At 55.6% G+C, this 25,193-nt stretch overlaps 2 protein-coding genes across 2 annotated transcripts; both read right to left on the bottom strand.

Annotated features, from left to right (window-relative positions):
* Positions 1 to 1,353: 1,353 nt before the first annotated feature.
* On the bottom strand, positions 1,354 to 12,926 carry LOC148591955 (SUN domain-containing protein 3-like). Its single transcript, XM_088536413.1, has 8 exons — positions 12,870 to 12,926; positions 4,139 to 4,179; positions 3,763 to 3,922; positions 3,294 to 3,378; positions 3,026 to 3,138; positions 2,181 to 2,348; positions 1,751 to 1,840; positions 1,354 to 1,506 (listed from the first exon to the last, which is right to left on the bottom strand). Exons 1-8 carry the CDS (start codon positions 12,924 to 12,926, stop codon positions 1,354 to 1,356), a joined length of 867 nt encoding a protein of 288 aa, XP_088392539.1.
* Positions 12,927 to 13,429: 503 nt separating this feature from the next.
* LOC148591954 (SUN domain-containing protein 3-like) lies at positions 13,430 to 25,002 on the bottom strand. The gene is made up of 8 exons (XM_088536412.1): positions 24,946 to 25,002; positions 16,215 to 16,255; positions 15,839 to 15,998; positions 15,370 to 15,454; positions 15,102 to 15,214; positions 14,257 to 14,424; positions 13,827 to 13,916; positions 13,430 to 13,582 (listed from the first exon to the last, which is right to left on the bottom strand). The coding sequence occupies exons 1-8, from the start codon at positions 25,000 to 25,002 to the stop codon at positions 13,430 to 13,432; spliced, it is 867 nt and encodes a 288-aa protein (XP_088392538.1).
* Between the last annotated feature and the right edge of the window lie 191 nt (positions 25,003 to 25,193).

The following is a 25,193-nucleotide window of genomic DNA, read 5'->3' as shown; positions in this document are numbered from 1 at the left end:
CGAGCTCATCCTCTGATTGTCTTTGTTGTAAAGACTTTGCCCCCGGCTTTAATTCTACTCTTATTGGTGAAATACCACTGGACAGAACCCTCCAGCTAGCCTCGGCATTGTTGATCACAACCCTCAGAGCTCTGCCATCCAGCCAGTCCTTGATCCACCCACATGGACCTTGAACCAGCCAGTCCTTGAACCACACTTCTGGAGCTTCCCAGATTCCCTATAAAGATGTATGGGAGACAATGGGAATGAGGAGCTTACTTAAGACCTGCTTTACAAACACGTTCTCCTGCTTGCTTCTGTGACTTTCATCACTGCAGTCAGCAGCTACTCCAGCAATGGGCAGATCTCCTGTCCTGTCTCCCTTAAGCTTTACCTAAAGAAAGGCCAAGGAGCAATCGAGACCCCTTCCCCTCCACGGGTCCGCGGGATTTCAGGCAGCCGTTCCCCCAGCACCTCCAAATCCTCCTTCCAGATAGCGTATCGGAGGAGACCCACATGTAAAGCTGGTGACGAACAAGCCAGAGCATTGCAAATGCTGAGCGAGGGCAGTACCTGTGCAGAGGATAAAGATGTTGCTCGCAAGGGCCCTTGTCCCCGAGTCGCAAGGCAGACAAGCCGCAGCTTCTTTGCAAGCAGCCTGCATGGGGCAAGGGCTTCCCAGTGTGCTTTCTGCCAGTGGGGGGACTGCGCACGCCTGGGCTCTGCAGGCATCATGCACACAGCCAAGGGGGCTCCCAGCACTTGCCCTCACAGCCACGGTCGTAAGCTTGTTCCCAGAGGACTGGGAACTGACCTCTGTTAGCAAATGATCATGGTAGCCCAGTGCTGGGCAGAGCTGCAGCAGCTTCATGTCCCTGCTACTGCTGAGGGTAAATATGTGCTTGCTCTGCCCTCAACAACCCTAGGAAGCCAAGGCAGGGGCAGCAGTGCAGAAGCCGCAGGAATGCTGCTCTCAACAACAGCACATGGCTGTGCTCAACCACGGCACATGGCAAGCTCCAGACTCTCACACACTCTAAGTCTCTGCCCTGTTGCCTGCACCAAAGAGAAGAGCCGTCCTTCCCCTCCGGCAGACAGCTCCTTTTATCAGGAGTGGTGCAAGCGCAACTGGCTCTTAGCGGCACTGAGGTGGGAGGCAGGCTGGCTGCGCCTGCAGAGTGAAGGTGCCACATCCCTGTGCTGAGGGATCACAGGAGCTGTGGGGGATACCTTTCCAAGAGCCTCCTGCCCTCCTGCCTCTCTCTTCATGTGCTCAGCATGCGTAGCTTGTGCAGCTTGCCTCAGGAATTGAACTCCAGGGGCCACGCATAACACCAATGTGAAATGACACATGACTGACTCCTTTATTTTGGTTCACAGGACCTCTCTGCTCTCCTGGCTCAGCTGGAACCTCTGAGCTGCCATTATCCCATGAACCTGCAGTCGGTAAAGGCAGGTGTACTCGCGCTTCCCCCAGTTGCTCTGCACCTGGAATTTGATGAACTGGAAGGCTCTGGGAAGCTGCTTCTGTAAAGGAAACGTGGGGAGCCATCATTACTCACTTGTAAAGAACAAGAGCACAGCATAGTGCTGTTCTTTGCCAGAGCTAGCCCTGCTGGGAAGCAAAAAGTATCCCTGGGCCAGGAGGCAGCCACAGTTCCCAAGGCAGAGCCACCAGGCACAGGACTCTCTGGGTCACACTCTGCTGCCCAAGCCCTTGCAGACAAACTCAGCTCCCTCCTTGCGTGGTGCCCACACGCACTCACAGTACCTTGAGGTGGAAGGTCTGAACCGCCTCTTGCTCCACATCATATGCAAAAAGCCCCAGGAGCTCTTCTTCTGGCCCTTCCTCATCCACGCCCTTAAAAGCAACCGACAAGGGCAGCCGGTCACGCTCAAGCAGAGCCAAAGGAGAAGAGCCCGCTCAGTCACCATTGGGAAGCCTGCATTATGTCCCACTCCTCTAGCAACAGCTGGGAATTGTGGCTGTGCATCAGGCGCTATTTTAGCCAGTGCTCCAAGACCCCGACACCCAGAAAGCACAACGCTGGAGAGGCCAAACCGCACCGGAGCTCCCCACATGGCCCATGCAGGACACGCTGCCCTGTAGCAACAAGGCCGCCCTTCTCGGAGAGGAGGCGCCAAGACAACGAGGCCTCCCTTGGCCCTTCCCTCCTGGCAGGTGCAAAGCAGAGACTTACAAAGACGGCAAAATCTTTGGGGGCGCTGCTCACTTCCCCAGATGGAGACACCGCCTTTGAGATGTGCTCCACGGTGACAGCCACTGGCCAGATGTGCTGCGGCAGACGTATGACCACATGGCCCTCCGCTCCTTGGAAAGCCCAGCATTGACCAGGGGAGGTCTTTGGCTGCAAGCAGAAAGCAGCCTCCTTCAGAGACAAGGCCCTCCAAGACCCACAGTGGCACACTGGGGGCTGTGCAAGAAGCGCACACCTGGGTCTGGCGTGGTGCATGGAGAGGCATACAAGGAGCGCAAAGGGGAAGGAGGACACTGGCCACCTGTGCTCAGCAGACCAAAACCCTCAGTAGGAAACAACTCAGAGCGAGTGCCTTCCCAAAAGACGCTCTCATTTTGCACGCCACTGAGAGAGAGCACAGGGCTCCCTAGTGGAGACCATGCCAGAGCCTTCAAAGCCTGAGGTAGTGGCAAGGCCCATACGAGCCCCCCTCAAGGGCTCATATGAGCCCCCACACTTCCTTCAAGAGGACAGACCCCAGCAGGCCCTCCTCAACCTCCCTCTCTCAAAAAGGGGGCCCTCACGTGAAGGGAGCAAAATGCAGCTGCCAAGGACCAGGTCCCCAGAAAAATGCCACCAACACTTGTGGGCAGCTTGCTGCTGTTGGCTTCAGCCCTGTCTCCTCCCAGGCGGGAGTGCTGTGGCCAAGGGCACGTGGTGGTCAGGAAGAGGGGCAGTGCAGTAGGACTCAGTGAGCCTGGGGCTGTGAAGGGAGGTGCTTGGCCTTGGTGCCGCGGCTAGAAACAAGGAACTGCCTCGGACGTCCTGCATGCTCTCCACGCTGTTACCTGCAAAATGGTGTCCGGAGGATTGGCCAGGGTAAAGACTTGACAAAGCCAGCAAGCTCCAGAGTCTCGCCCATTGTAAGTCTCCGATGTGCGGGCTGAATCGATGGTGGCCCCTGAAATGCACATGCAAAGCAGCTGCCTAGGACACTCCAAGAACTAGGAGAAGCAGTGAGCTAGCCGGGATCTCTGAGGCTGCAAGCCCACCTACGCGTCCTTCTGGGGAGGCCCATACACCAGCCCAGTGCCCGCACACTTTCCAAAGGCCTACCTGTGCTTTTCAGAGCCCAGTCAGCCATCTCAAGATACTTGGCCCCTATGTGCTCAAGAGCTGCCCGGGTCAACGCGAGAAGGGCCTGAGGAAAACATTGCAAGGGCAGAGATGGAAATGAACACAGAGCATGAGAGCAGCTCCTCAATGGGCACGCCTGCATGAACACTAAGTGCGAGCCAAGGGCAGCCGCGCAGTGCGTCTGCCTAGGGCAGCTCCCGGTGGGGAATGGTGCCACAGCTTTTGGTGAGCGCTTTGTGACGAGTCAAGGGGGCAGGGCAGGAGAACAGCAGTCTCCAGAGCCGCAGTGCAGACCTCGCTCAGCTCCCCGCTGCCCCAAGGAGCCCTGAGAGCCACCTTTGCCACGGGCAGCAAGAGGGCACAGTCACTCTGAAAGGGCCAAGAGCAAGCAGCAGCGGGGAGCCTCCAAACGAGAGCAAGGCCTGGCATCAAATGACAGCCTCTTTACCTCTCTCTTCTCAGTGGCCATCTCCCTCTCCTCCAAGACGTCTTCCACGGAGCGCAGGATGGCCTCTTGTTCGTGCCTTATCTCTTCATGCAGGCGAGTCACCTGCTTTTCTAGAAGCTCCCGCTCTCTCGTTTTCTCCTTGAGCAACCCCAACGTGTTGCTAAAGACAAAGGGAAAGCGGGTCTTGTGCAGCAGCTGTGCAGCCCCTGCAGGCAGCTCCCCAATGCACTCGCAAGCACGCTGCCCCCTTTTGTCCCCATCCCCTTCCCTCTCTCGCATTAACAAAGGCTTCCCTTGCAGTCTGAGCACAGGCGGCAGCCTGCAGCCCTGCCTGTTTTTCCATTGAAACCGCTGCGGGCCAAGGAAGCACTCTTACCTGAGAGCTGAGAGCTCAGCTTCAGGCACGCCGGCCTTCTCCTGAAACACAAAGACCCTCCGTGAGAGCAAGTCCCACGAGCAGCGTGGGCACTTACCACGGGAGCCTTCCCTGGGAGGCAGAGGCAGCAGGGGCTGCTGCTTTCCAGCACTCTGGAGCAAGGCAGAGCAGTGAGGCCTCTCAGCAGCCAGTGTCTTGGGGCAGCCCATTTCCTCCTGGAGCACTTGCAGGCTCCAGGAGCTAAGGCAAGAGCAAAGGCACCTCCTGCCCAAGGTCTCTCGTCTGCTGCCTATCAAGCTACAGAGCTGGCTCCAGTGGGGAGATCTTGGCCTCACAGCTCATTCAACAGCTATGCAGGCACAATGACAAGCACAAGCATCTCCACAAGTCCCTCTCCCGCGCTGATCTCTGTGAGGACAAGTCCTGCAAAGCTGCACCACATTCCGAACTTTTGTAGAGGGGGCAGGAGCTCCGCTCTTCGGCCTTCTCCACACTTTTCTTTCCCACAACAAGAGGCATGTACCAGCAGCACTCCCTCTTTGCACTTCGTCTTGGCGAGGAGCAAGCCCCAGCAGTAAACGCCAACTGCAAGCCACCATATCAAGAGTCAGTTCTACTAAGGAGGTTTCTAATGGTCCCCGCAGCCACATTTCCTCCTCCCACACCAAGGGGCGAGAGCTTGGCTTGCAGAGCTGGAGCTGCATCCAGAGCAAAAGGAGGATGTGGCCCCGACCTCTGGAGCACCCTCCGCACATAAGAGCCTGGGGAATGCAGACACATGGCAGCCACAGCCCCACACCCTAGGAAGCCCTGTGCTACTGAGGCAGAGAAAATGCACCAGCCCATGGATATTTCTGCACAAACATTCCATCCCAAGAGCTTCTGAAGCAGGGAGGCACCTCTAGCCATAATGCTCCTATGCACTCCACTCTTTCATACTGCCTGAACCCATGGAAGGCAGGAGGCAGGCTGTGCTCCCCCTAACTGACCCGCCCTGGCATTCCCAGCTTCCCATCTTGGAGATCACAGGATCTACCGCCTCTCCCTCCCCCTCAAAGCTGCCCTCCAGCATGCCTGGGCAGCTCCAAAACATGGTTGGTCAGCACTGCTCACCAGCAAACACTGGGGCCAGCAGGAGAAGGACCTTGATGAGCCTTCTGCCACCCCGAGGTGAGGAGATGCATGGCCTGCAGGAGAAGGAATGCAGGTGTTCTCCCAGCCTAAAGCTGAGCTTTGGTGTCCCGCTCTAGTGCCTGGGGGCTCCACTTCCGTCAGGTTTCCCAGTGCGGCAGGACGGAGAAGCCCCGCGGCCTTCAGGAAGCTCTGCGGTGGAGCAGCCCTCCCTGTGCGCGCTGAGGCAGATGAAGACCTCTGGCTTGCACACACACAGTCCCTGCCAGGTGTCGTGTTCTGGCCCGACACAGTGTGGTGCCCCTGGGCTCTCCCAAGGAGAACGGGCTGTGCCTGGTGCCCTGAAAGGCTCTGCTGGGCTGCCTGGCTCCCCAGGCTGGAGGGCAGTGCTGCCCACAGCCCAGTGCTCAGGAGCGCTCTGGCCCCACCAAGGACGCTGCCAGGAGGCACACAGGGCTTCTGCTCTTCTCCCTCCCTGCTCTTTGGGCCCCATTGCACCCACCGGACCAGACCGGCTGGCATCTCTGCTCTGCTCCAGGAAAGCTTCCAGCAAGAGAGAAAAGGTCGCTGATCTGCAAAGACACCAACGTCTCTTCCCAAGCACTTGCTGGCCTCTGCAAACCTGTTCACTCGCAGAGCTACAGCCCTCTGCGCACTGGCCTTTTATGTAGGGCAGCTGAGGATGAGGTCACAAGAGCCAAGTGCTGTGAGGGCAGGGGCCACCTGTGATGACCTGCGCAGAGGGGCCTTAGCGCAGAGTGAGGCCGCAGTCTGTGGCCTCTGTGTGGCTCTGCTGCAGCCTCTGCAGTCCCCTCTCAGCCTTCTCTTCTCCAGGCTGAACAGGCCCAGCCCTCTCCGTCTTTCTCTTTCCTCATAGGGCAGATGTTCCAGGCCTCTAATCATCCTTGTAGCCCTGTGCTGGACTCTCTCCAGCAGCTCCACATCCCTCTTGTCCTGTGGGGCCCAGAACTGGACACAATACTCCAGATGTGGCCTCACCAAGGCTGAGTAGAGGGGCAGGATCCCCTCCCTCGACCTGCTGGAGACGCTCTTCTTAAGGCACCCCAGGATCCCATTGGCCTTCTTGGCCACAAGGGCACACTGCTGCCTCATGGTCAACTTGTCGTCCACCATGACACCCAGGTCCCTCTCTGCAGAGCTGCTCTCCAGAAAGTCAGTCCCCAGCCTGTACTGGTGTCTGGGGTTATTCCTCCCCAGGTGCAGGATCTTGCACTTGGCTTTGTTGAATTGCATGAGGTTTTTCACCACGCACTCGTCCAGTCTGTCCAGGTCCCTCTGGATGGCAGCGCAGCCCTCTGGGGTATCGGCTACTCCTCCCAGTTTCGTGTCATCAGCAAACTTGCTGAGGGAGCACTCTGTGCCTTCATCCAGGTCATTGATGAATAAATTGAACAGGACTGGACCAAGGACTGACCCCTGAGGGACACCGCTAGCTACAGGCCTCCAACTAGATTCTGCACTGCTGATCACCACCCTCTGAGCTCTGCCATCCAGCCAGTTCCTAATCCCCCTCACTGTGCACTCATCTATCCCACACTTCCAGAGCTTACCCAGGAGGATGTTGTGAGGGATGGTGTCAAAAGCCTTGGTGAAGTCGAGATAGACGACATCCACCGCTCTCCCCTCATCTATCCAGCTGGTCGTTACATCATAGAAGGCTATCAGATTAGTCAAGCAAGATTTCCCCTTGGTGAATCCATGCTGACTACTCTTGAGCACCTCCTTGTCCTCCATGTGCCCGGAGACAACAGCCAGTATGAGCCGTTCCATCACTTTTCCGGGGACGGAGGTGAGACTGACTGGCCTGTAGTTGCCTGGCTCCTCCTTCTTGCCTTTTTTGAAGACTGCCGTGACACTGGCCTTCTTCCAGTCTTCCGGCACCTCCCCACATCTCCAGGATCTTTCAAAGATGATGGAGAGTGGCCTAGCTATGACCTCTGCCAGCTCACGCAGCACTCTGGGGTGCATCCCATCAGGGCCCATGGATTTGTGGATATCGAGGTTCCTTAGGTGCTCTCTGACCCAATCTTCCTCTACCCAGGGCAAGTCTTCCTCTCCCCCGGCTTCTTCTCTTGTCCCTAGGGCCTGGAGCTCTAAAGGGCTGCCCTTGGTAAACACCGAAGCAAAGAAGGCATTCAGCAACTCTGCTTTTTTGTGTTATTTGTAACCAGGGTGCCCATCTCGTCCACCAGCGGACCCAGCCGGCTAGGCTGGCCGCCTGTTCATGCAACCCTCCTGTGTGCTGCCCACAGGGCCCCACGCTGGCAGTGCTGCTCTGCGGCGCAGTGGGCTGAGAGGCCACAAGGTGACTCCTCTATGACCAAGGTGGTCAGGGCACACCCAGCTGGCCCAGCGTCAATGCACCTGGCAACACCCTGGCCAGGCTCTGTGGCTGTGGAGGACGAACGGAGCAATCAGCGGGCATTTCACATTGCTCAGGATGTGTTTGGCGGTGCCATTACACCCATCCCACTGCCTCTCCTGAGAGTGCGGAGCCCTCATTTGGTGCATTCCTAGGTTTGGTCCTTTAGTTTTGGGTGACATTTGGTTTAAGGAGTGTTCACTCATTCATCCCTGGCAAACACTACCCATGGAGAAGCCCTCTGCTCCTCCGGTGACTCCTTACTCCCTTCCTGAAGCATGGGCATATTTCCTCAGCCTTATATCATGTGGGACAGCCCCAGCAGAAACCTCTTGATCACTCCCTCTCTCCAGAGCCACTGGGCATCTCTAACTGAGGGCTCAGCACAAGAGAGATCTGGAACTTCTAGAGAGGGTCCAGTGCGGAGCAACAATGATGGTTTAAGGGATTGGAGCATCTGTTGTACGAGGAAAGACTACTAAGTGATCGAGGCCTGTTTACCCTCTAGAAAAGACTGAGAGGAGATCTGATCAATATGTATAAAAACCTGAGGGGAGAATGTAAAGAAGATGGGGACAAACTCTTCTCGGTGGCCAGGGACAGGACAAGGGGTAAGGGATATAAATGAAAACACAGGAAGTTCCATCTCCATGTGAGGAAGAACTTCTTTCTTGGGAGGGTGTCAGAGCCCTGGAACAGGCTGCCCAGAGAGGCTGTGGAGTTTCCTTCTCTGGAGATCTTCAAACCTGCCTGGATGCCACCCTGTGCCACGTGCCCTGGGTGTCCCTGCTGGGGCAGGGGGGTTGGACTAGGTGATCTCTGGAGGTGCCTTCCAACACCAGCCATTCTGTGATTCTGTGAGGCCAGCCCTGTCCTCATGCCAGTTTACCATCTGTGCCCTTCCTCCCAGCACTGCAGAGGGAAAAGGAGGTGACTAACTGATGCACACATCCCCCAGTAGATTATGTCCACTCCATATGTGAAAGGACTCTTTAACATTCAGAAACCCACTTTGCTCATGTTTGCAAAATGATCATTGGAGCAATCGGATGAAAAAGTTTTGCACTTATACCTCCCTCAGGTGACAACCACATTCACAAGTTCCTCTAAGAATGAAACTGGACTGAGCTGGGGCAGAGGAGTTCACTTTCACAGTAAAGATTTCCAAATTCTTTTCTCTCTGCCCTGAGAGAGATAGAGAAAATGATGGAGAGAGCAACATGGTTTGCGAGTCGCTTGGTGAGCACAGCAAGGAGAGAAATGCTCTGGAGAAGCTGTGCTTTCCAAGAGGACAGCATGCACCTTGACAGCACAGAGAAGCAGTCAGGGCTCCTAAAGATGGTTCTCCTGAAAGGAGAGTCAGCTCATTCCCCAGCCTGGTCAGAAGGGGACCGTGGCTGCTCACTGCCATGAAGACAGCACCATGCAGGACACTCGGGGCTGGTGTCTTTTTTACAACTGAACACCACCAACAGGGCTGAGAGCAACCTCAGCGTGTGTCTTCAGGCCAGTTTCAGCCTACAGACAAGACTAACATCATCGTCTTGACCTTGTGAGGCTTTGTCTGACCTGCTCCTTAGAATGTGCAAGCAGAGAGACACCCCTGGACAGGGAGCTGCCTCTGTGAGGCTTCTGGAAGGCAGGAAGGAGCACACACAGGATGGGATGGGATCTATGAGCACTGGTACGTGCCTCTTGTTGTGGGAAAGAAAAGTGTGCTGAAGGCCGTAGAGCCTCCAACTCCAAATCCAGGCCTCCAACTAGACTCGGCACCACTGATCACCACCCTCTGAGCTCTGCCATCCAGCCAGTTCCTAATCCACCTCACTGTGCACTCATCTATCCCACACTTACGGAGCTTGCCCAGGAGGATGTTGTGAGGGATGGTGTCGGAAGCCTTGGTGAAGTCGAGATAGATGACACCCACCGCTCTCCCCTCATCTATCCAGCCGGTCATTCCATCATAGAAGGCTATCAGATTAGTCAAGCAAGATTTCCCCTTGGTGAATCCATGCTGACTAGTCTTGAGCACCTTCTTGTCCTCCATGTGCCCAGAGACAACAGCCAGTATGAGCCATTCCATCACTTTTCCGGGGATGGAGGTGAGGCTCACTGGATGTAGCTGCCTGTGTCCTTCTTCTTGCCTTTTTGGAAGACTGGCGTGACATTGGCCTTCTTCCAGTCCTAAGATCTCACAACCAGAGGCAGCTCTGTGGCTTGATAAGGCAGCAGACGAGAGGTCTTGGGCAGCCGACGAGAGGCCTTGGGCAGGAGGTGCCTTTGCTCTTGCCTTAGCTCCTGGAGCCTGCAAGTGCTCCAGGAGGAAATGGGCTGCCCCAAGACACTGGCTGCTGAGAGGCCTCACTCCTCTGCCCTGCTCCAAAGTGCTGGAAAGCAGCAGCCACTGCTGCCTCTGCCTCCTAGGGAAGGCTCCCGTGGGAAGTGCCCACGCTGCTCGTGGGACTTGCTCTCACGGAGGGCCTTTGTGTTGCAGGAGAAGGCCGGCGTGCCTGAAGCTGAGCTCTCAGCTCTCAGGTCAGAACGGTTTCTTTTCCTGCACCTGCGTGAATGGAAAAACAGGCAGGGCTGCAGGGTGCCACCTCTGCTCAGAGTGCAAGGGAAGCCTTTGTTAATGTGGGCACGAATATGAGGCCATCCTGCGCTCCGTGGAAGACGTCCTGGCCCCTGGAGTTCAATTCCTGAGGCAAGCTGCACAAGCTACGCATGCTGAGCACATGAAGAGAGAGGCAGGAGGGCAGCTGGTGCTCTGCAAAGCATGACTCTGCTCTTCCAGGCAGTCTGAGGGCACTTGTTCGCTTCTTTCAAGTCAGTCAGCAGCTTGTTTCAAGTGCAGCATGAGGAAGCAAAAAGCCTCTTGGAAAGGTATCCCCCACAGCTCCTGTGATCCCTCAGCACAGGGATGTGGCACCTTCACTCTGCAGGCGCAGCGAGCCTGCCTCCCGCCTCAGTGCGGCTAAGAGCCGGTTGCGCTTGCACCACTCCTGATAAAAGTTGTTGTCTGCCGGAGGGGAAGGACGGCTCTTGTCTGGCGTGCAGAGGTTTGGACACTCATTGACAGCCCCAGCTCCTCGGCAGGACACAGGGGCGGCCAAGGGTGTCACCCTCCCCATCAGCCCTGCATTGGGAGCAGCAATGGCACAAGCAAATAGAGGCCACTCACCCCATGTGTCCACTGCTCTCATGACCAGCACACCCTTAACTCTGTGTGCAGTCTCTCTGGGCAGCCCCTTCCCCAGGAAAGACCACGAGTCCTGGCCCTGGGGCACGTCAGGGGAGGTGCCGCCTACCCCGAGCTCACACACATAGGGAGAGGTTTTTCATATCTTCCCCAGCACAAGCACACCATTGCTCCTCTGCTATTATTGCAGACGTCCCTGCTCCCCAGAGCCTTTCCCACCTCTGTGTGCCCATGCTAGGCTGGCCAGCTGTTCATGCAACCCTCCTGTGTGCTGCCCACAGGGCCCCACGCTGGTAGTGCTGCTCTGCGGAGCAGTGGGCTGAGAGGCCACAAGGTGACTCCTCACTGGCCACAGTGGTCAGGGCACACAGGGACATCAATTTTTAAGGTTCTTTCCAGAGCCATGGCAGCTCTGGTTAATGACACTGCAACTCTTTTTGCAGCTTCATCCGCTTTCCAATTTCCTCTGGTTACATTGGTTTGTCCAGGCTCGTATGCCTTGCAGGGCATCACTCTTATCTTGAGGTTTATTAACAGCCTCAAGTAGCACCATTAATCTCTTTTGCTGCATTTATGGAGTATCCTTGAGAAGATAACAATCCCCTTTCCTTCCAAATTGCCCAAGTGCGTGTACTACCCCAAAGGTATATTTCAAGTCAAGATAGATATTGGTCCACTTTCCTTCTCCTAACTTCAGAGCCTGTGTTAAAGCAATAAGTTCAGCTTTCTGAGCTGATGTATTTACTGTCAATGCTTTTGCCTCTATTTCTTCTAGGGAGACAATCACACAACCGATCTTCTCTTCTGTTTTCAACCAAACAGCTTCCATCAGTCAAGAACTCCCAGGCTGGATTTTGGAAAGGAGGATCTCTCAGGTCTGAACACCCGGAGCACATGTGTCCAATACTTGCTCATGTACCCTGTAACAAGGTAACAGTAGGCTTTGTACCTTGCCACATACCCTGTTCTTTTGACAAAACATTACCAAAGAGTAGGGTGATGTTTAAAGCCTTGAGGGAGCACGATCCAGGACAGATGCATCCTGCTGTGGGCCTTTCTTATTAAAAGGAAAAAACTTACAACTGTGTTCTTCCCAAATGATACAAAAGAAAGTGTCTTTTAAATCCAATAGTATAAAAGAGGCTTTACACAATTATTGTTCTTAAGAGTAGAAGGCTTAGGTACAACTGGATATACATCAACCACTCTTTAAACGAGAGCCCTTCGAGCTCATCCTCTGATTGTCTTTGTTGTAAAGACTTTGCCCCCGGCTTTAATTCTACTCTTATTGGTGAAATACCACTGGACAGAACCCTCCAGCTAGCCTCGGCATTGTTGATCACAACCCTCAGAGCTCTGCCATCCAGCCAGTCCTTGATCCACCCACATGGACCTTGAACCAGCCAGTCCTTGAACCACACTTCTGGAGCTTCCCAGATTCCCTGTAAAGATGTATGGGAGACAATGGGAATGAGGAGCTTACTTAAGACCTGCTTTACAAACACGTTCTCCTGCTTGCTTCTGTGACTTTCATCACTGCAGTCAGCAGCTACTCCAGCAATGGGCAGATCTCCTGTCCTGTCTCCCTTAAGCTTTACCTAAAGAAAGGCCAAGGAGCAATCGAGACCCCTTCCCCTCCACGGGTCCGCGGGATTTCAGGCAGCCGTCCCCCCAGCACCTCCAAATCCTCCTTCCAGATAGCGTATCGGAGGAGACCCACATGTAAAGCTGGTGACGAACAAGCCAGAGCATTGCAAATGCTGAGCGAGGGCAGTACCTGTGCAGAGGATAAAGATGTTGCTCGCAAGGGCCCTTGTCCCCGAGTCGCAAGGCAGACAAGCCGCAGCTTCTTTGCAAGCAGCCTGCATGGGGCAAGGGCTTCCCAGTGTGCTTTCTGCCAGTGGGGGGACTGCGCACGCCTGGGCTCTGCAGGCATCATGCACACAGCCAAGGGGGCTCCCAGCACTTGCCCTCACAGCCACGGTCGTAAGCTTGTTCCCAGAGGACTGGGAACTGACCTCTGTTAGCAAATGATCATGGTAGCCCAGTGCTGGGCAGAGCTGCAGCAGCTTCATGTCCCTGCTACTGCTGAGGGTAAATATGTGCTTGCTCTGCCCTCAACAACCCTAGGAAGCCAAGGCAGGGGCAGCAGTGCAGAAGCCGCAGGAATGCTGCTCTCAACAACAGCACATGGCTGTGCTCAACCACAGCACATGGCAAGCTCCAGACTCTCACACACTCTAAGTCTCTGCCCTGTTGCCTGCACCAAAGACAAGAGCCGTCCTTCCCCTCCGGCAGACAGCTCCTTTTATCAGGAGTGGTGCAAGCGCAACTGGCTCTTAGCGGCACTGAGGTGGGAGGCAGGCTGGCTGCGCCTGCAGAGTGAAGGTGCCACATCCCTGTGCTGAGGGATCACAGGAGCTGTGGGGGATACCTTTCCAAGAGCCTCCTGCCCTCCTGCCTCTCTCTTCATGTGCTCAGCATGCGTAGCTTGTGCAGCTTGCCTCAGGAATTGAACTCCAGGGGCCACGCATAACACCAATGTGAAATGACACACGACTGACTCCTTTATTTTGGTTCACAGGACCTCTCTGCTCTCCTGGCTCAGCTGGAACCTCTGAGCTGCCATTATCCCATGAACCTGCAGTCGGTAAAGGCAGGTGTACTCGCGCTTCCCCCAGTTGCTCTGCACCTGGAATTTGATGAACTGGAAGGCTCTGGGAAGCTGCTTCTGTAAAGGAAACGTGGGGAGCCATCATTACTCACTTGTAAAGAACAAGAGCACAGCATAGTGCTGTTCTTTGCCAGAGCTAGCCCTGCTGGGAAGCAAAAAGTATCCCTGGGCCAGGAGGCAGCCACAGTTCCCAAGGCAGAGCCACCAGGCACAGGACTCTCTGGGTCACACTCTGCTGCCCAAGCCCTTGCAGACAAACTCAGCTCCCTCCTTGCGTGGTGCCCACACGCACTCACAGTACCTTGAGGTGGAAGGTCTGAACCGCCTCTTGCTCCACATCATATGCAAAAAGCCCCAGGAGCTCTTCTTCTGGCCCTTCCTCATCCACGCCCTTAAAAGCAACCGACAAGGGCAGCCGGTCACGCTCAAGCAGAGCCAAAGGAGAAGAGCCCGCTCAGTCACCATTGGGAAGCCTGCATTATGTCCCACTCCTCTAGCAACAGCTGGGAATTGTGGCTGTGCATCAGGCGCTATTTTAGCCAGTGCTCCAAGACCCCGACACCCAGAAAGCACAACGCTGGAGAGGCCAAACCGCACCGGAGCTCCCCACATGGCCCATGCAGGACACGCTGCCCTGTAGCAACAAGGCCGCCCTTCTCGGAGAGGAGGCGCCAAGACAACGAGGCCTCCCTTGGCCCTTCCCTCCCGGCAGGTGCAAAGCAGAGACTTACAAAGACGGCAAAATCTTTGGGGGCGCTGCTCACTTCCCCAGATGGAGACACCGCCTTTGAGATGTGCTCCACGGTGACAGCCACTGGCCAGATGTGCTGCGGCAGACGTATGACCACATGGCCCTCCGCTCCTTGGAAAGCCCAGCATTGACCAGGGGAGGTCTTTGGCTGCAAGCAGAAAGCAGCCTCCTTCAGAGACAAGGCCCTCCAAGACCCACAGTGGCACACTGGGGGCTGTGCAAGAAGCGCACACCTGGGGCTGGCATGGTGCATGGAGAGGCACACAAGGAGCGCAAAGGGGAAGGAGGACACTGGCCACCTGTGCTCAGCAGACCAAAACCCTCAGTAGGAAACAACTCAGAGCGAGTGCCTTCCCAAAAGACGCTCTCATTTTGCACGCCACTGAGAGAGAGCACAGGGCTCCCTAGTGGAGACCATGCCAGAGCCTTCAAAGCCTGAGGTAGTGGCAAGGCCCATACGAGCCCCCCTCAAGGGCTCATATGAGCCCCCACACTTCCTTCAAGAGGACAGACCCCAGCAGGCCCTCCTCAACCTCCCTCTCTCAAAAAGGGGGCCCTCACGTGAAGGGAGCAAAATGCAGCTGCCAAGGACCAGGTCCCCAGAAAAATGCCACCAACACTTGTGGGCAGCTTGCTGCTGTTGGCTTCAGCCCTGTCTCCTCCCAGGCGGGAGTGCTGTGGCCAAGGGCACGTGGTGGTCAGGAAGAGGGGCAGTGCAGTAGGACTCAGTGAGCCTGGGGCTGTGAAGGGAGGTGCTTGGCCTTGGTGCCGCGGCTAGAAACAAGGAACTGCCTCGGACGTCCTGCATGCTCTCCACGCTGTTACCTGCAAAATGGTGTCCGGAGGATTGGCCAGGGTAAAGACTTGACAAAGCCAGCAAGCTCCAGAGTCTCGCCCATTGTAAGTCTCCGATGTGCGGGCTGAATCGATGGTGGCCCCTGAAATGCACATGCAAAGCAGCTGCCTAGGACACTCCAAGAACTAGGAGAAGCAGTGAGCTAGCCGGGATCTCTGAGGCTGCAAGCCCACCTACGCGTCCTTCTGGGGAGGCCCATACACCAGCCCAGTGCCCGCACACTTTCCAAAGGCCTACCTGTGCTTTTCAGAGCCCAGTCAGCCATCTCAAGATACTTGGCCCCTATGCGCTCAAGAGCTGCCCGGGTCAACGCGAGAAGGGCCTGAGGAAAACATTGCAAGGGCAGAGATGGAAATGAACACAGAGCATGAGAGCAGCTCCTCAATGGGCACGCCTGCATGAACACTAAGTGCGAGCCAAGGGCAGCCGCGCAGTGCGTCTGCCTAGGGCAGCTCCCGGTGGGGAATGGTGCCACAGCTTTTGGTGAGCCCTTTGTGACGAGTCAAGGGGGCAGGGCAGGAGAACAGCAGTCTCCAGAGCCGCAGTGCAGACCTCGCTCAGCTCCCCGCTGCCCCAAGGAGCCCTGAGAGCCACCTTTGCCACGGGCAGCAAGAGGGCACAGTCACTCTGAAAGGGCCAAGAGCAAGCAGCAGCGGGGAGCCTCCAAACGAGAGCAAGGCCTGGCATCAAATGACAGCCTCTTTACCTCTCTCTTCTCAGTGGCCATCTCCCTCTCCTCCAAGACGTCTTCCACGGAGCGCAGGATGGCCTCTTGTTCGTGCCTTATCTCTTCATGCAGGCGAGTCACCTGCTTTTCTAGAAGCTCCCGCTCTCTCGTTTTCTCCTTGAGCAACCCCAACGTGTTGCTAAAGACAAAGGGAAAGCGGGTCTTGTGCAGCAGCTGTGCAGCCCCTGCAGGCAGCTCCCCAATGCACTCGCAAGCACGCTGCCCCCTTTTGTCCCCATCCCCTTCCCTCTCTCGCATTAACAAAGGCTTCCCTTGCAGTCTGAGCACAGGCGGCAGCCTGCAGCCCTGCCTGTTTTTCCATTGAAACCGCTGCGGGCCAAGGAAGCACTCTTACCTGAGAGCTGAGAGCTCAGCTTCAGGCACGCCGGCCTTCTCCTGAAACACAAAGACCCTCCGTGAGAGCAAGTCCCACGAGCAGCGTGGGCACTTACCACGGGAGCCTTCCCTGGGAGGCAGAGGCAGCAGGGGCTGCTGCTTTCCAGCACTCTGGAGCAAGGCAGAGCAGTGAGGCCTCTCAGCAGCCAGTGTCTTGGGGCAGCCCATTTCCTCCTGGAGCACTTGCAGGCTCCAGGAGCTAAGGCAAGAGCAAAGGCACCTCCTGCCCAAGGTCTCTCGTCTGCTGCCTATCAAGCTACAGAGCTGGCTCCAGTGGGGAGATCTTGGCCTCACAGCTCATTCAACAGCTATGCAGGCACAATGACAAGCACAAGCATCTCCACAAGTCCCTCTCCCGCGCTGATCTCTGTGAGGACAAGTCCTGCAAAGCTGCACCACATTCCGAACTTTTGTAGAGGGGGCAGGAGCTCCGCTCTTCGGCCTTCTCCACACTTTTCTTTCCCACAACAAGAGGCACGTACCAGCAGCACTCCCTCTTTGCACTTCGTCTTGGCGAGGAGCAAGCCCCAGCAGTAAACGCCAACTGCAAGCCACCATATCAAGAGTCAGTTCTACTAAGGAGGTTTCTAATGGTCCCCGCAGCCACATTTCCTCCTCCCACACCAAGGGGCGAGAGCTTGGCTTGCAGAGCTGGAGCTGCATCCAGAGCAAAAGGAGGATGTGGCCCCGACCTCTGGAGCACCCTCCGCACATAAGAGCCTGGGGAATGCAGACACATGGCAGCCACAGCCCCACACCCTAGGAAGCCCTGTGCTACTGAGGCAGAGAAAATGCACCAGCCCATGGATATTTCTGCACAAACATTCCATCCCAAGAGCTTCTGAAGCAGGGAGGCACCTCTAGCCATAATGCTCCTATGCACTCCACTCTTTCATACTGCCTGAACCCATGGAAGGCAGGAGGCAGGCTGTGCTCCCCCTAACTGACCCGCCCTGGCATTCCCAGCTTCCCATCTTGGAGATCACAGGATCTACCGCCTCTCCCTCCCCCTCAAAGCTGCCCTCCAGCATGCCTGGGCAGCTCCAAAACATGGTTGGTCAGCACTGCTCACCAGCAAACACTGGGGCCAGCAGGAGAAGGACCTTGATGAGCCTTCTGCCACCCCGAGGTGAGGAGATGCATGGCCTGCAGGAGAAGGAATGCAGGTGTTCTCCCAGCCTAAAGCTGAGCTTTGGTGTCCCGCTCTAGTGCCTGGGGGCTCCACTTCCGTCAGGTTTCCCAGTGCGGCAGGACGGAGAAGCCCCGCGGCCTTCAGGAAGCTCTGCGGTGGAGCAGCCCTCCCTGTGCGCGCTGAGGCAGATGAAGACCTCTGGCTTGCACACACACAGTCCCTGCCAGGTGTCGTGTTCTGGCCCGACACAGTGTGGTGCCCCTGGGCTCTCCCAAGGAGAACGGGCTGTGCCTGGTGCCCTGAAAGGCTCTGCTGGGCTGCCTGGCTCCCCAGGCTGGAGGGCAGTGCTGCCCACAGCCCAGTGCTCAGGAGCGCTCTGGCCCCACCAAGGACGCTGCCAGGAGGCACACAGGGCTTCTGCTCTTCTCCCTCCCTGCTCTTTGGGCCCCATTGCACCCACCGGACCAGACCGGCTGGCATCTCTGCTCTGCTCCAGGAAAGCTTCCAGCAAGAGAGAAAAGGTCGCTGATCTGCAAAGACACCAACGTCTCTTCCCAAGCACTTGCTGGCCTCTGCAAACCTGTTCACTCGCAGAGCTACAGCCCTCTGCGCACTGGCCTTTTATGTAGGGCAGCTGAGGATGAGGTCACAAGAGCCAAGTGCTGTGAGGGCAGGGGCCACCTGTGATGACCTGCGCAGAGGGGCCTTAGCGCAGAGTGAGGCCGCAGTCTGTGGCCTCTGTGTGGCTCTGCTGCAGCCTCTGCAGTCCCCTCTCAGCCTTCTCTTCTCCAGGCTGAACAGGCCCAGCCCTCTCCGTCTTTCTCTTTCCTCATAGGGCAGATGTTCCAGGCCTCTAATCATCCTTGTAGCCCTGTGCTGGACTCTCTCCAGCAGCTCCACATCCCTCTTGTCCTGTGGGGCCCAGAACTGGACACAATACTCCAGATGTGGCCTCACCAAGGCTGAGTAGAGGGGCAGGATCCCCTCCCTCGACCTGCTGGAGACGCTCTTCTTAAGGCACCCCAGGATCCCATTGGCCTTCTTGGCCACAAGGGCACACTGCTGCCTCATGGTCAACTTGTCGTCCACCATGACACCCAGGTCCCTCTCTGCAGAGCTGCTCTCCAGAAAGTCAGTCCCCAGCCTGTACTGGTGTCTGGGGTTATTCCTCCCCAGGTGCAGGATCTTGCACTTGGCTTTGTTGAATTGCATGAGGTTTTTCACCACGCACTCGTCCAGTCTGTCCAGGTCCCTCTGGATGGCAGCGCAGCCCTCTGGGGTATCGGCTACTCCTCCCAGTTTCGTGTCATCAGCAAACTTGCTGAGGGAGCACTCTGTGCCTTCATCCAGGTCATTGATGAATAAATTGAACAGGACTGGACCAAGGACTGACCCCTGAGGGACACCGCTAGCTACAGGCCTCCAACTAGATTCTGCACTGCTGATCACCACCCTCTGAGCTCTGCCATCCAGCCAGTTCCTAATCCCCCTCACTGTGCACTCATCTATCCCACACTTCCAGAGCTTACCCAGGAGGATGTTGTGAGGGATGGTGTCAAAAGCCTTGGTGAAGTCGAGATAGACGACATCCACCGCTCTCCCCTCATCTATCCAGCTGGTCGTTACATCATAGAAGGCTATCAGATTAGTCAAGCAAGATTTCCCCTTGGTGAATCCATGCTGACTACTCTTGAGCACCTCCTTGTCCTCCATGTGCCCGGAGACAACAGCCAGTATGAGCCGTTCCATCACTTTTCCGGGGACGGAGGTGAGACTGACTGGCCTGTAGTTGCCTGGCTCCTCCTTCTTGCCTTTTTTGAAGACTGCCGTGACACTGGCCTTCTTCCAGTCTTCCGGCACCTCCCCACATCTCCAGGATCTTACAAAGATGATGGAGAGTGGCCTAGCTATGACCTCTGCCAGCTCACGCAGCACTCTGGGGTGCATCCCATCAGGGCCCATGGATTTGTGGATATCGAGGTTCCTTAGGTGCTCTCTGACCCAATCTTCCTCTACCCAGGGCAAGTCTTCCTCTCCCCCGGCTTCTTCTCTTGTCCCTAGGGCCTGGAGCTCTAAAGGGCTGCCCTTGGTAAACACCGAAGCAAAGAAGGCATTCAGCAACTCTGCTTTTTTGTGTTATTTGTAACCAGGGTGCCCATCTCGTCCACCAGCGGACCCAGCCGGCTAGGCTGGCCGCCTGTTCATGCAACCCTCCTGTGTGCTGCCCACAGGGCCCCACGCTGGCAGTGCTGCTCTGCGGCGCAGTGGGCTGAGAGGCCACAAGGTGACTCCTCTATGACCAAGGTGGTCAGGGCACACCCAGCTGGCCCAGCGTCAATGCACCTGGCAACACCCTGGCCAGGCTCTGTGGCTGTGGAGGACGAACGGAGCAATCAGCGGGCATTTCACATTGCTCAGGATGTGTTTGGCGGTGCCATTACACCCATCCCACTGCCTCTCCTGAGAGTGCGGAGCCCTCATTTGGTGCATTCCTAGGTTTGGTCCTTTAGTTTTGGGTGACATTTGGTTTAAGGAGTGTTCACTCATTCATCCCTGGCAAACACTACCCATGGAGAAGCCCTCTGCTCCTCCGGTGACTCCTTACTCCCTTCCTGAAGCATGGGCATATTTCCTCAGCCTTATATCATGTGGGACAGCCCCAGCAGAAACCTCTTGATCACTCCCTCTCTCCAGAGCCACTGGGCATCTCTAACTGAGGGCTCAGCACAAGAGAGATCTGGAACTTCTAGAGAGGGTCCAGTGCGGAGCAACAATGATGGTTTAAGGGATTGGAGCATCTGTTGTACGAGGAAAGACTACTAAGTGATCGAGGCCTGTTTACCCTCTAGAAAAGACTGAGAGGAGATCTGATCAATATGTATAAAAACCTGAGGGGAGAATGTAAAGAAGATGGGGACAAACTCTTCTCGGTGGCCAGGGACAGGACAAGGGGTAAGGGATATAAATGAAAACACAGGAAGTTCCATCTCCATGTGAGGAAGAACTTCTTTCTTGGGAGGGTGTCAGAGCCCTGGAACAGGCTGCCCAGAGAGGCTGTGGAGTTTCCTTCTCTGGAGATCTTCAAACCTGCCTGGATGCCACCCTGTGCCACGTGCCCTGGGTGTCCCTGCTGGGGCAGGGGGGTTGGACTAGGTGATCTCTGGAGGTGCCTTCCAACACCAGCCATTCTGTGATTCTGTGAGGCCAGCCCTGTCCTCATGCCAGTTTACCATCTGTGCCCTTCCTCCCAGCACTGCAGAGGGAAAAGGAGGTGACTAACTGATGCACACATCCCCCAGTAGATTATGTCCACTCCATATGTGAAAGGACTCTTTAACATTCAGAAACCCACTTTGCTCATGTTTGCAAAATGATCATTGGAGCAATCGGATGAAAAAGTTTTGCACTTATACCTCCCTCAGGTGACAACCACATTCACAAGTTCCTCTAAGAATGAAACTGGACTGAGCTGGGGCAGAGGAGTTCACTTTCACAGTAAAGATTTCCAAATTCTTTTCTCTCTGCCCTGAGAGAGATAGAGAATATGATGGAGAGAGCAACATGGTTTGCGAGTCGCTTGGTGAGCACAGCAAGGAGAGAAATGCTCTGGAGAAGCTGTGCTTTCCAAGAGGACAGCATGCACCTTGACAGCACAGAGAAGCAGTCAGGGCTCCTAAAGATGGTTCTCCTGAAAGGAGAGTCAGCTCATTCCCCAGCCTGGTCAGAAGGGGACCGTGGCTGCTCACTGCCATGAAGACAGCACCATGCAGGACACTCGGGGCTGGTGTCTTTTTTACAACTGAACACCACCAACAGGGCTGAGAGCAACCTCAGCGTGTGTCTTCAGGCCAGTTTCAGCCTACAGACAAGACTAACATCATCGTCTTGACCTTGTGAGGCTTTGTCTGACCTGCTCCTTAGAATGTGCAAGCAGAGAGACACCCCTGGACAGGGAGCTGCCTCTGTGAGGCTTCTGGAAGGCAGGAAGGAGCACACACAGGATGGGATGGGATCTATGAGCACTGGTACGTGCCTCTTGTTGTGGGAAAGAAAAGTGTGCTGAAGGCCGTAGAGCCTCCAACTCCAAATCCAGGCCTCCAACTAGACTCGGCACCACTGATCACCACCCTCTGAGCTCTGCCATCCAGCCAGTTCCTAATCCACCTCACTGTGCACTCATCTATCCCACACTTACGGAGCTTGCCCAGGAGGATGTTGTGAGGGATGGTGTCGGAAGCCTTGGTGAAGTCGAGATAGATGACACCCACCGCTCTCCCCTCATCTATCCAGCCGGTCGTTCCATCATAGAAGGCTATCAGATTAGTCAAGCAAGATTTCCCCTTGGTGAATCCATGCTGACTAGTCTTGAGCACCTTCTTGTCCTCCATGTGCCCAGAGACAACAGCCAGTATGAGCCATTCCATCACTTTTCCGGGGATGGAGGTGAGGCTCACTGGATGTAGCTGCCTGTGTCCTTCTTCTTGCCTTTTTGGAAGACTGGCGTGACATTGGCCTTCTTCCAGTCCTAAGATCTCACAACCAGAGGCAGCTCTGTGGCTTGATAAGGCAGCAGACGAGAGGTCTTGGGCAGCCGACGAGAGGCCTTGGGCAGGAGGTGCCTTTGCTCTTGCCTTAGCTCCTGGAGCCTGCAAGTGCTCCAGGAGGAAATGGGCTGCCCCAAGACACAGGCTGCTGAGAGGCCTCACTCCTCTGCCCTGCTCCAAAGTGCTGGAAAGCAGCAGCCACTGCTGCCTCTGCCTCCTAGGGAAGGCTCCCGTGGGAAGTGCCCACGCTGCTCGTGGGACTTGCTCTCACGGAGGGCCTTTGTGTTGCAGGAGAAGGCCGGCGTGCCTGAAGCTGAGCTCTCAGCTCTCAGGTCAGAACGGTTTCTTTTCCTGCACCTGCGTGAATGGAAAAACAGGCAGGGCTGCAGGGTGCCACCTCTGCTCAGAGTGCAAGGGAAGCCTTTGTTAATGTGGGCACGAATATGAGGCCATCCTGCGCTCCGTGGAAGACGTCCTGGCCCCTGGAGTTCAATTCCTGAGGCAAGCTGCACAAGCTACGCATGCTGAGCACATGAAGAGAGAGGCAGGAGGGCAGCTGGTGCTCTGCAAAGCATGACTCTGCTCTTCCAGGCAGTCTGAGGGCACTTGTTCGCTTCTTTCAAGGCAGTCAGCAGCTTGTTTCAAGTGCAGCATGAGGAAGCAAAAAGCCTCTTGGAAAGGTATCCCCCACAGCTCCTGTGATCCCTCAGCACAGGGATGTGGCACCTTCACTCTGCAGGCGCAGCGAGCCTGCCTCCCGCCTCAGTGCGGCTAAGAGCCGGTTGCGCTTGCACCACTCCTGATAAAAGTTGTTGTCTGCCGGAGGGGAAGGACGGCTCTTGTCTGGCGTGCAGAGGTTTGGACACTCATTGACAGCCCCAGCTCCTCGGCAGGACACAGGGGCGGCCAAGGGTGTCACCCTCCCCATCAGCCCTGCATTGGGAGCAGCAATGGCACAAGCAAATAGAGGCCACTCACCCCATGTGTCCACTGCTCTCATGACCAGCACACCCTTAACTCTGTGTGCAGTCTCTCTGGGCAGCCCCTTCCCCAGGAAAGACCACGAGTCCTGGCCCTGGGGCACGTCAGGGGAGGTGCCGCCTACCCCGAGCTCACACACATAGGGAGAGGTTTTTCATATCTTCCCCAGCACAAGCACACCATTGCTCCTCTGCTATTATTGCAGACGTCCCCGCTCCCCAGAGCCTTTCCCACCTCTGTGTGCCCATGCTAGGCTGGCCAGCTGTTCATGCAACCCTCCTGTGTGCTGCCCACAGGGCCCCACGCTGGTAGTGCTGCTCTGCGGAGCAGTGGGCTGAGAGGCCACAAGGTGACTCCTCACTGGCCACAGTGGTCAGGGCACACAGGGACATCAATTTTTAAGGTTCTTTCCAGAGCCATGGCAGCTCTGGTTAATGACACTGCAACTCTTTTTGCAGCTTCATCCGCTTTCCAATTTCCTCTGGTTACATTGGTTTGTCCAGGCTCGTATGCCTTGCAGGGCATCACTCTTATCTTGAGGTTTATTAACAGCCTCAAGTAGCACCATTAATCTCTTTTGCTGCATTTATGGAGTATCCTTGAGAAGATAACAATCCCCTTTCCTTCCAAATTGCCCAAGTGCGTGTACTACCCCAAAGGTATATTTCAAGTCAAGATAGATATTGGTCCACTTTCCTTCTCCTAACTTCAGAGCCTGTGTTAAAGCAATAAGTTCAGCTTTCTGAGCTGATGTATTTACTGTCAATGCTTTTGCCTCTATTTCTTCTAGGGAGACAATCACACAACCGATCTTCTCTTCTGTTTTCAACCAAACAGCTTCCATCAGTCAAGAACTCCCAGGCTGGATTTTGGAAAGGAGGATCTCTCAGGTCTGAACACCCGGAGCACATGTGTCCAATACTTGCTCATGTACCCTGTAACAAGGTAACAGTAGGCTTTGTACCTTGCCACATACCCTGTTCTTTTGACAAAACATTACCAAAGAGTAGGGTGATGTTTAAAGCCTTGAGGGAGCACGATCCAGGACAGATGCATCCTGCTGTGGGCCTTTCTTATTAAAAGGAAAAAACTTACAACTGTGTTCTTCCCAAATGATACAAAAGAAAGTGTCTTTTAAATCCAATAGTATAAAAGAGGCTTTACACAATTATTGTTCTTAAGAGTAGAAGGCTTAGGTACAACTGGATATACATCAACCACTCTTTAAACGAGAGCCCTTCGAGCTCATCCTCTGATTGTCTTTGTTGTAAAGACTTTGCCCCCGGCTTTAATTCTACTCTTATTGGTGAAATACCACTGGACAGAACCCTCCAGCTAGCCTCGGCATTGTTGATCACAACCCTCAGAGCTCTGCCATCCAGCCAGTCCTTGATCCACCCACATGGACCTTGAACCAGCCAGTCCTTGAACCACACTTCTGGAGCTTCCCAGATTCCCTATAAAGATGTATGGGAGACAATGGGAATGAGGAGCTTACTTAAGACCTGCTTTACAAACACGTTCTCCTGCTTGCTTCTGTGACTTTCATCACTGCAGTCAGCAGCTACTCCAGCAATGGGCAGATCTCCTGTCCTGTCTCCCTTAAGCTTTACCTAAAGAAAGGCCAAGGAGCAATCGAGACCCCTTCCCCTCCACGGGTCCGCGGGATTTCAGGCAGCCGTCCCCCCAGCACCTCCAAATCCTCCTTCCAGATAGCGTATCGGAGGAGACCCACATGTAAAGCTGGTGACGAACAAGCCAGAGCATTGCAAATGCTGAGCGAGGGCAGTACCTGTGCAGAGGATAAAGATGTTGCTCGCAAGGGCCCTTGTCCCCGAGTCGCAAGGCAGACAAGCCGCAGCTTCTTTGCAAGCAGCCTGCATGGGGCAAGGGCTTCCCAGTGTGCTTTCTGCCAGTGGGGGGACTGCGCACGCCTGGGCTCTGCAGGCATCATGCACACAGCCAAGGGGGCTCCCAGCACTTGCCCTCACAGCCACGGTCGTAAGCTTGTTCCCAGAGGACTGGGAACTGACCTCTGTTAGCAAATGATCATGGTAGCCCAGTGCTGGGCAGAGCTGCAGCAGCTTCATGTCCCTGCTACTGCTGAGGGTAAATATGTGCTTGCTCTGCCCTCAACAACCCTAGGAAGCCAAGGCAGGGGCAGCAGTGCAGAAGCCGCAGGAATGCTGCTCTCAACAACAGCACATGGCTGTGCTCAACCACGGCACATGGCAAGCTCCAGACTCTCACACACTCTAAGTCTCTGCCCTGTTGCCTGCAC

This window comes from Tinamus guttatus, unplaced genomic scaffold (assembly GCF_059628265.1).
Source record: "Tinamus guttatus ecotype Peru unplaced genomic scaffold, ASM5962826v1 Tinamus_guttatus_pri_ptg000665l, whole genome shotgun sequence".
NCBI lineage: Eukaryota > Metazoa > Chordata > Aves > Tinamiformes > Tinamidae > Tinamus > Tinamus guttatus.
Note: the sequence above shows the minus strand (reverse complement) of the source record. Positions and strands in the feature narration are given on the sequence as shown.

Excerpts from the sequence above, each read along its gene's own strand:
- LOC148591954 (XM_088536412.1), bottom strand. The coding sequence starts at position 25,002 with ATGAAGCTGCTGCAGCTCTGCCCAGCACTGGGCTACCATGATCATTTG. Across the intron at positions 15,999-16,214 it reads GCTGAGCTCTCAGCTCTCAG|CAACACGTTGGGGTTGCTCA; the intron begins GTAAGAGTGCTT and ends CTTTGTCTTTAG. Across the intron at positions 14,425-15,101 it reads CTCCGGACACCATTTTGCAG|CCAAAGACCTCCCCTGGTCA; the intron begins GTAACAGCGTGG and ends TTCTGCTTGCAG.
- LOC148591955 (XM_088536413.1), bottom strand. The coding sequence starts at position 12,926 with ATGAAGCTGCTGCAGCTCTGCCCAGCACTGGGCTACCATGATCATTTG. Across the intron at positions 3,139-3,293 it reads CTGGGCTCTGAAAAGCACAG|GGGCCACCATCGATTCAGCC; the intron begins GTAGGCCTTTGG and ends TGTGCATTTCAG. Across the intron at positions 1,507-1,750 it reads TTCAGACCTTCCACCTCAAG|AAGCAGCTTCCCAGAGCCTT; the intron begins GTACTGTGAGTG and ends TTTCCTTTACAG.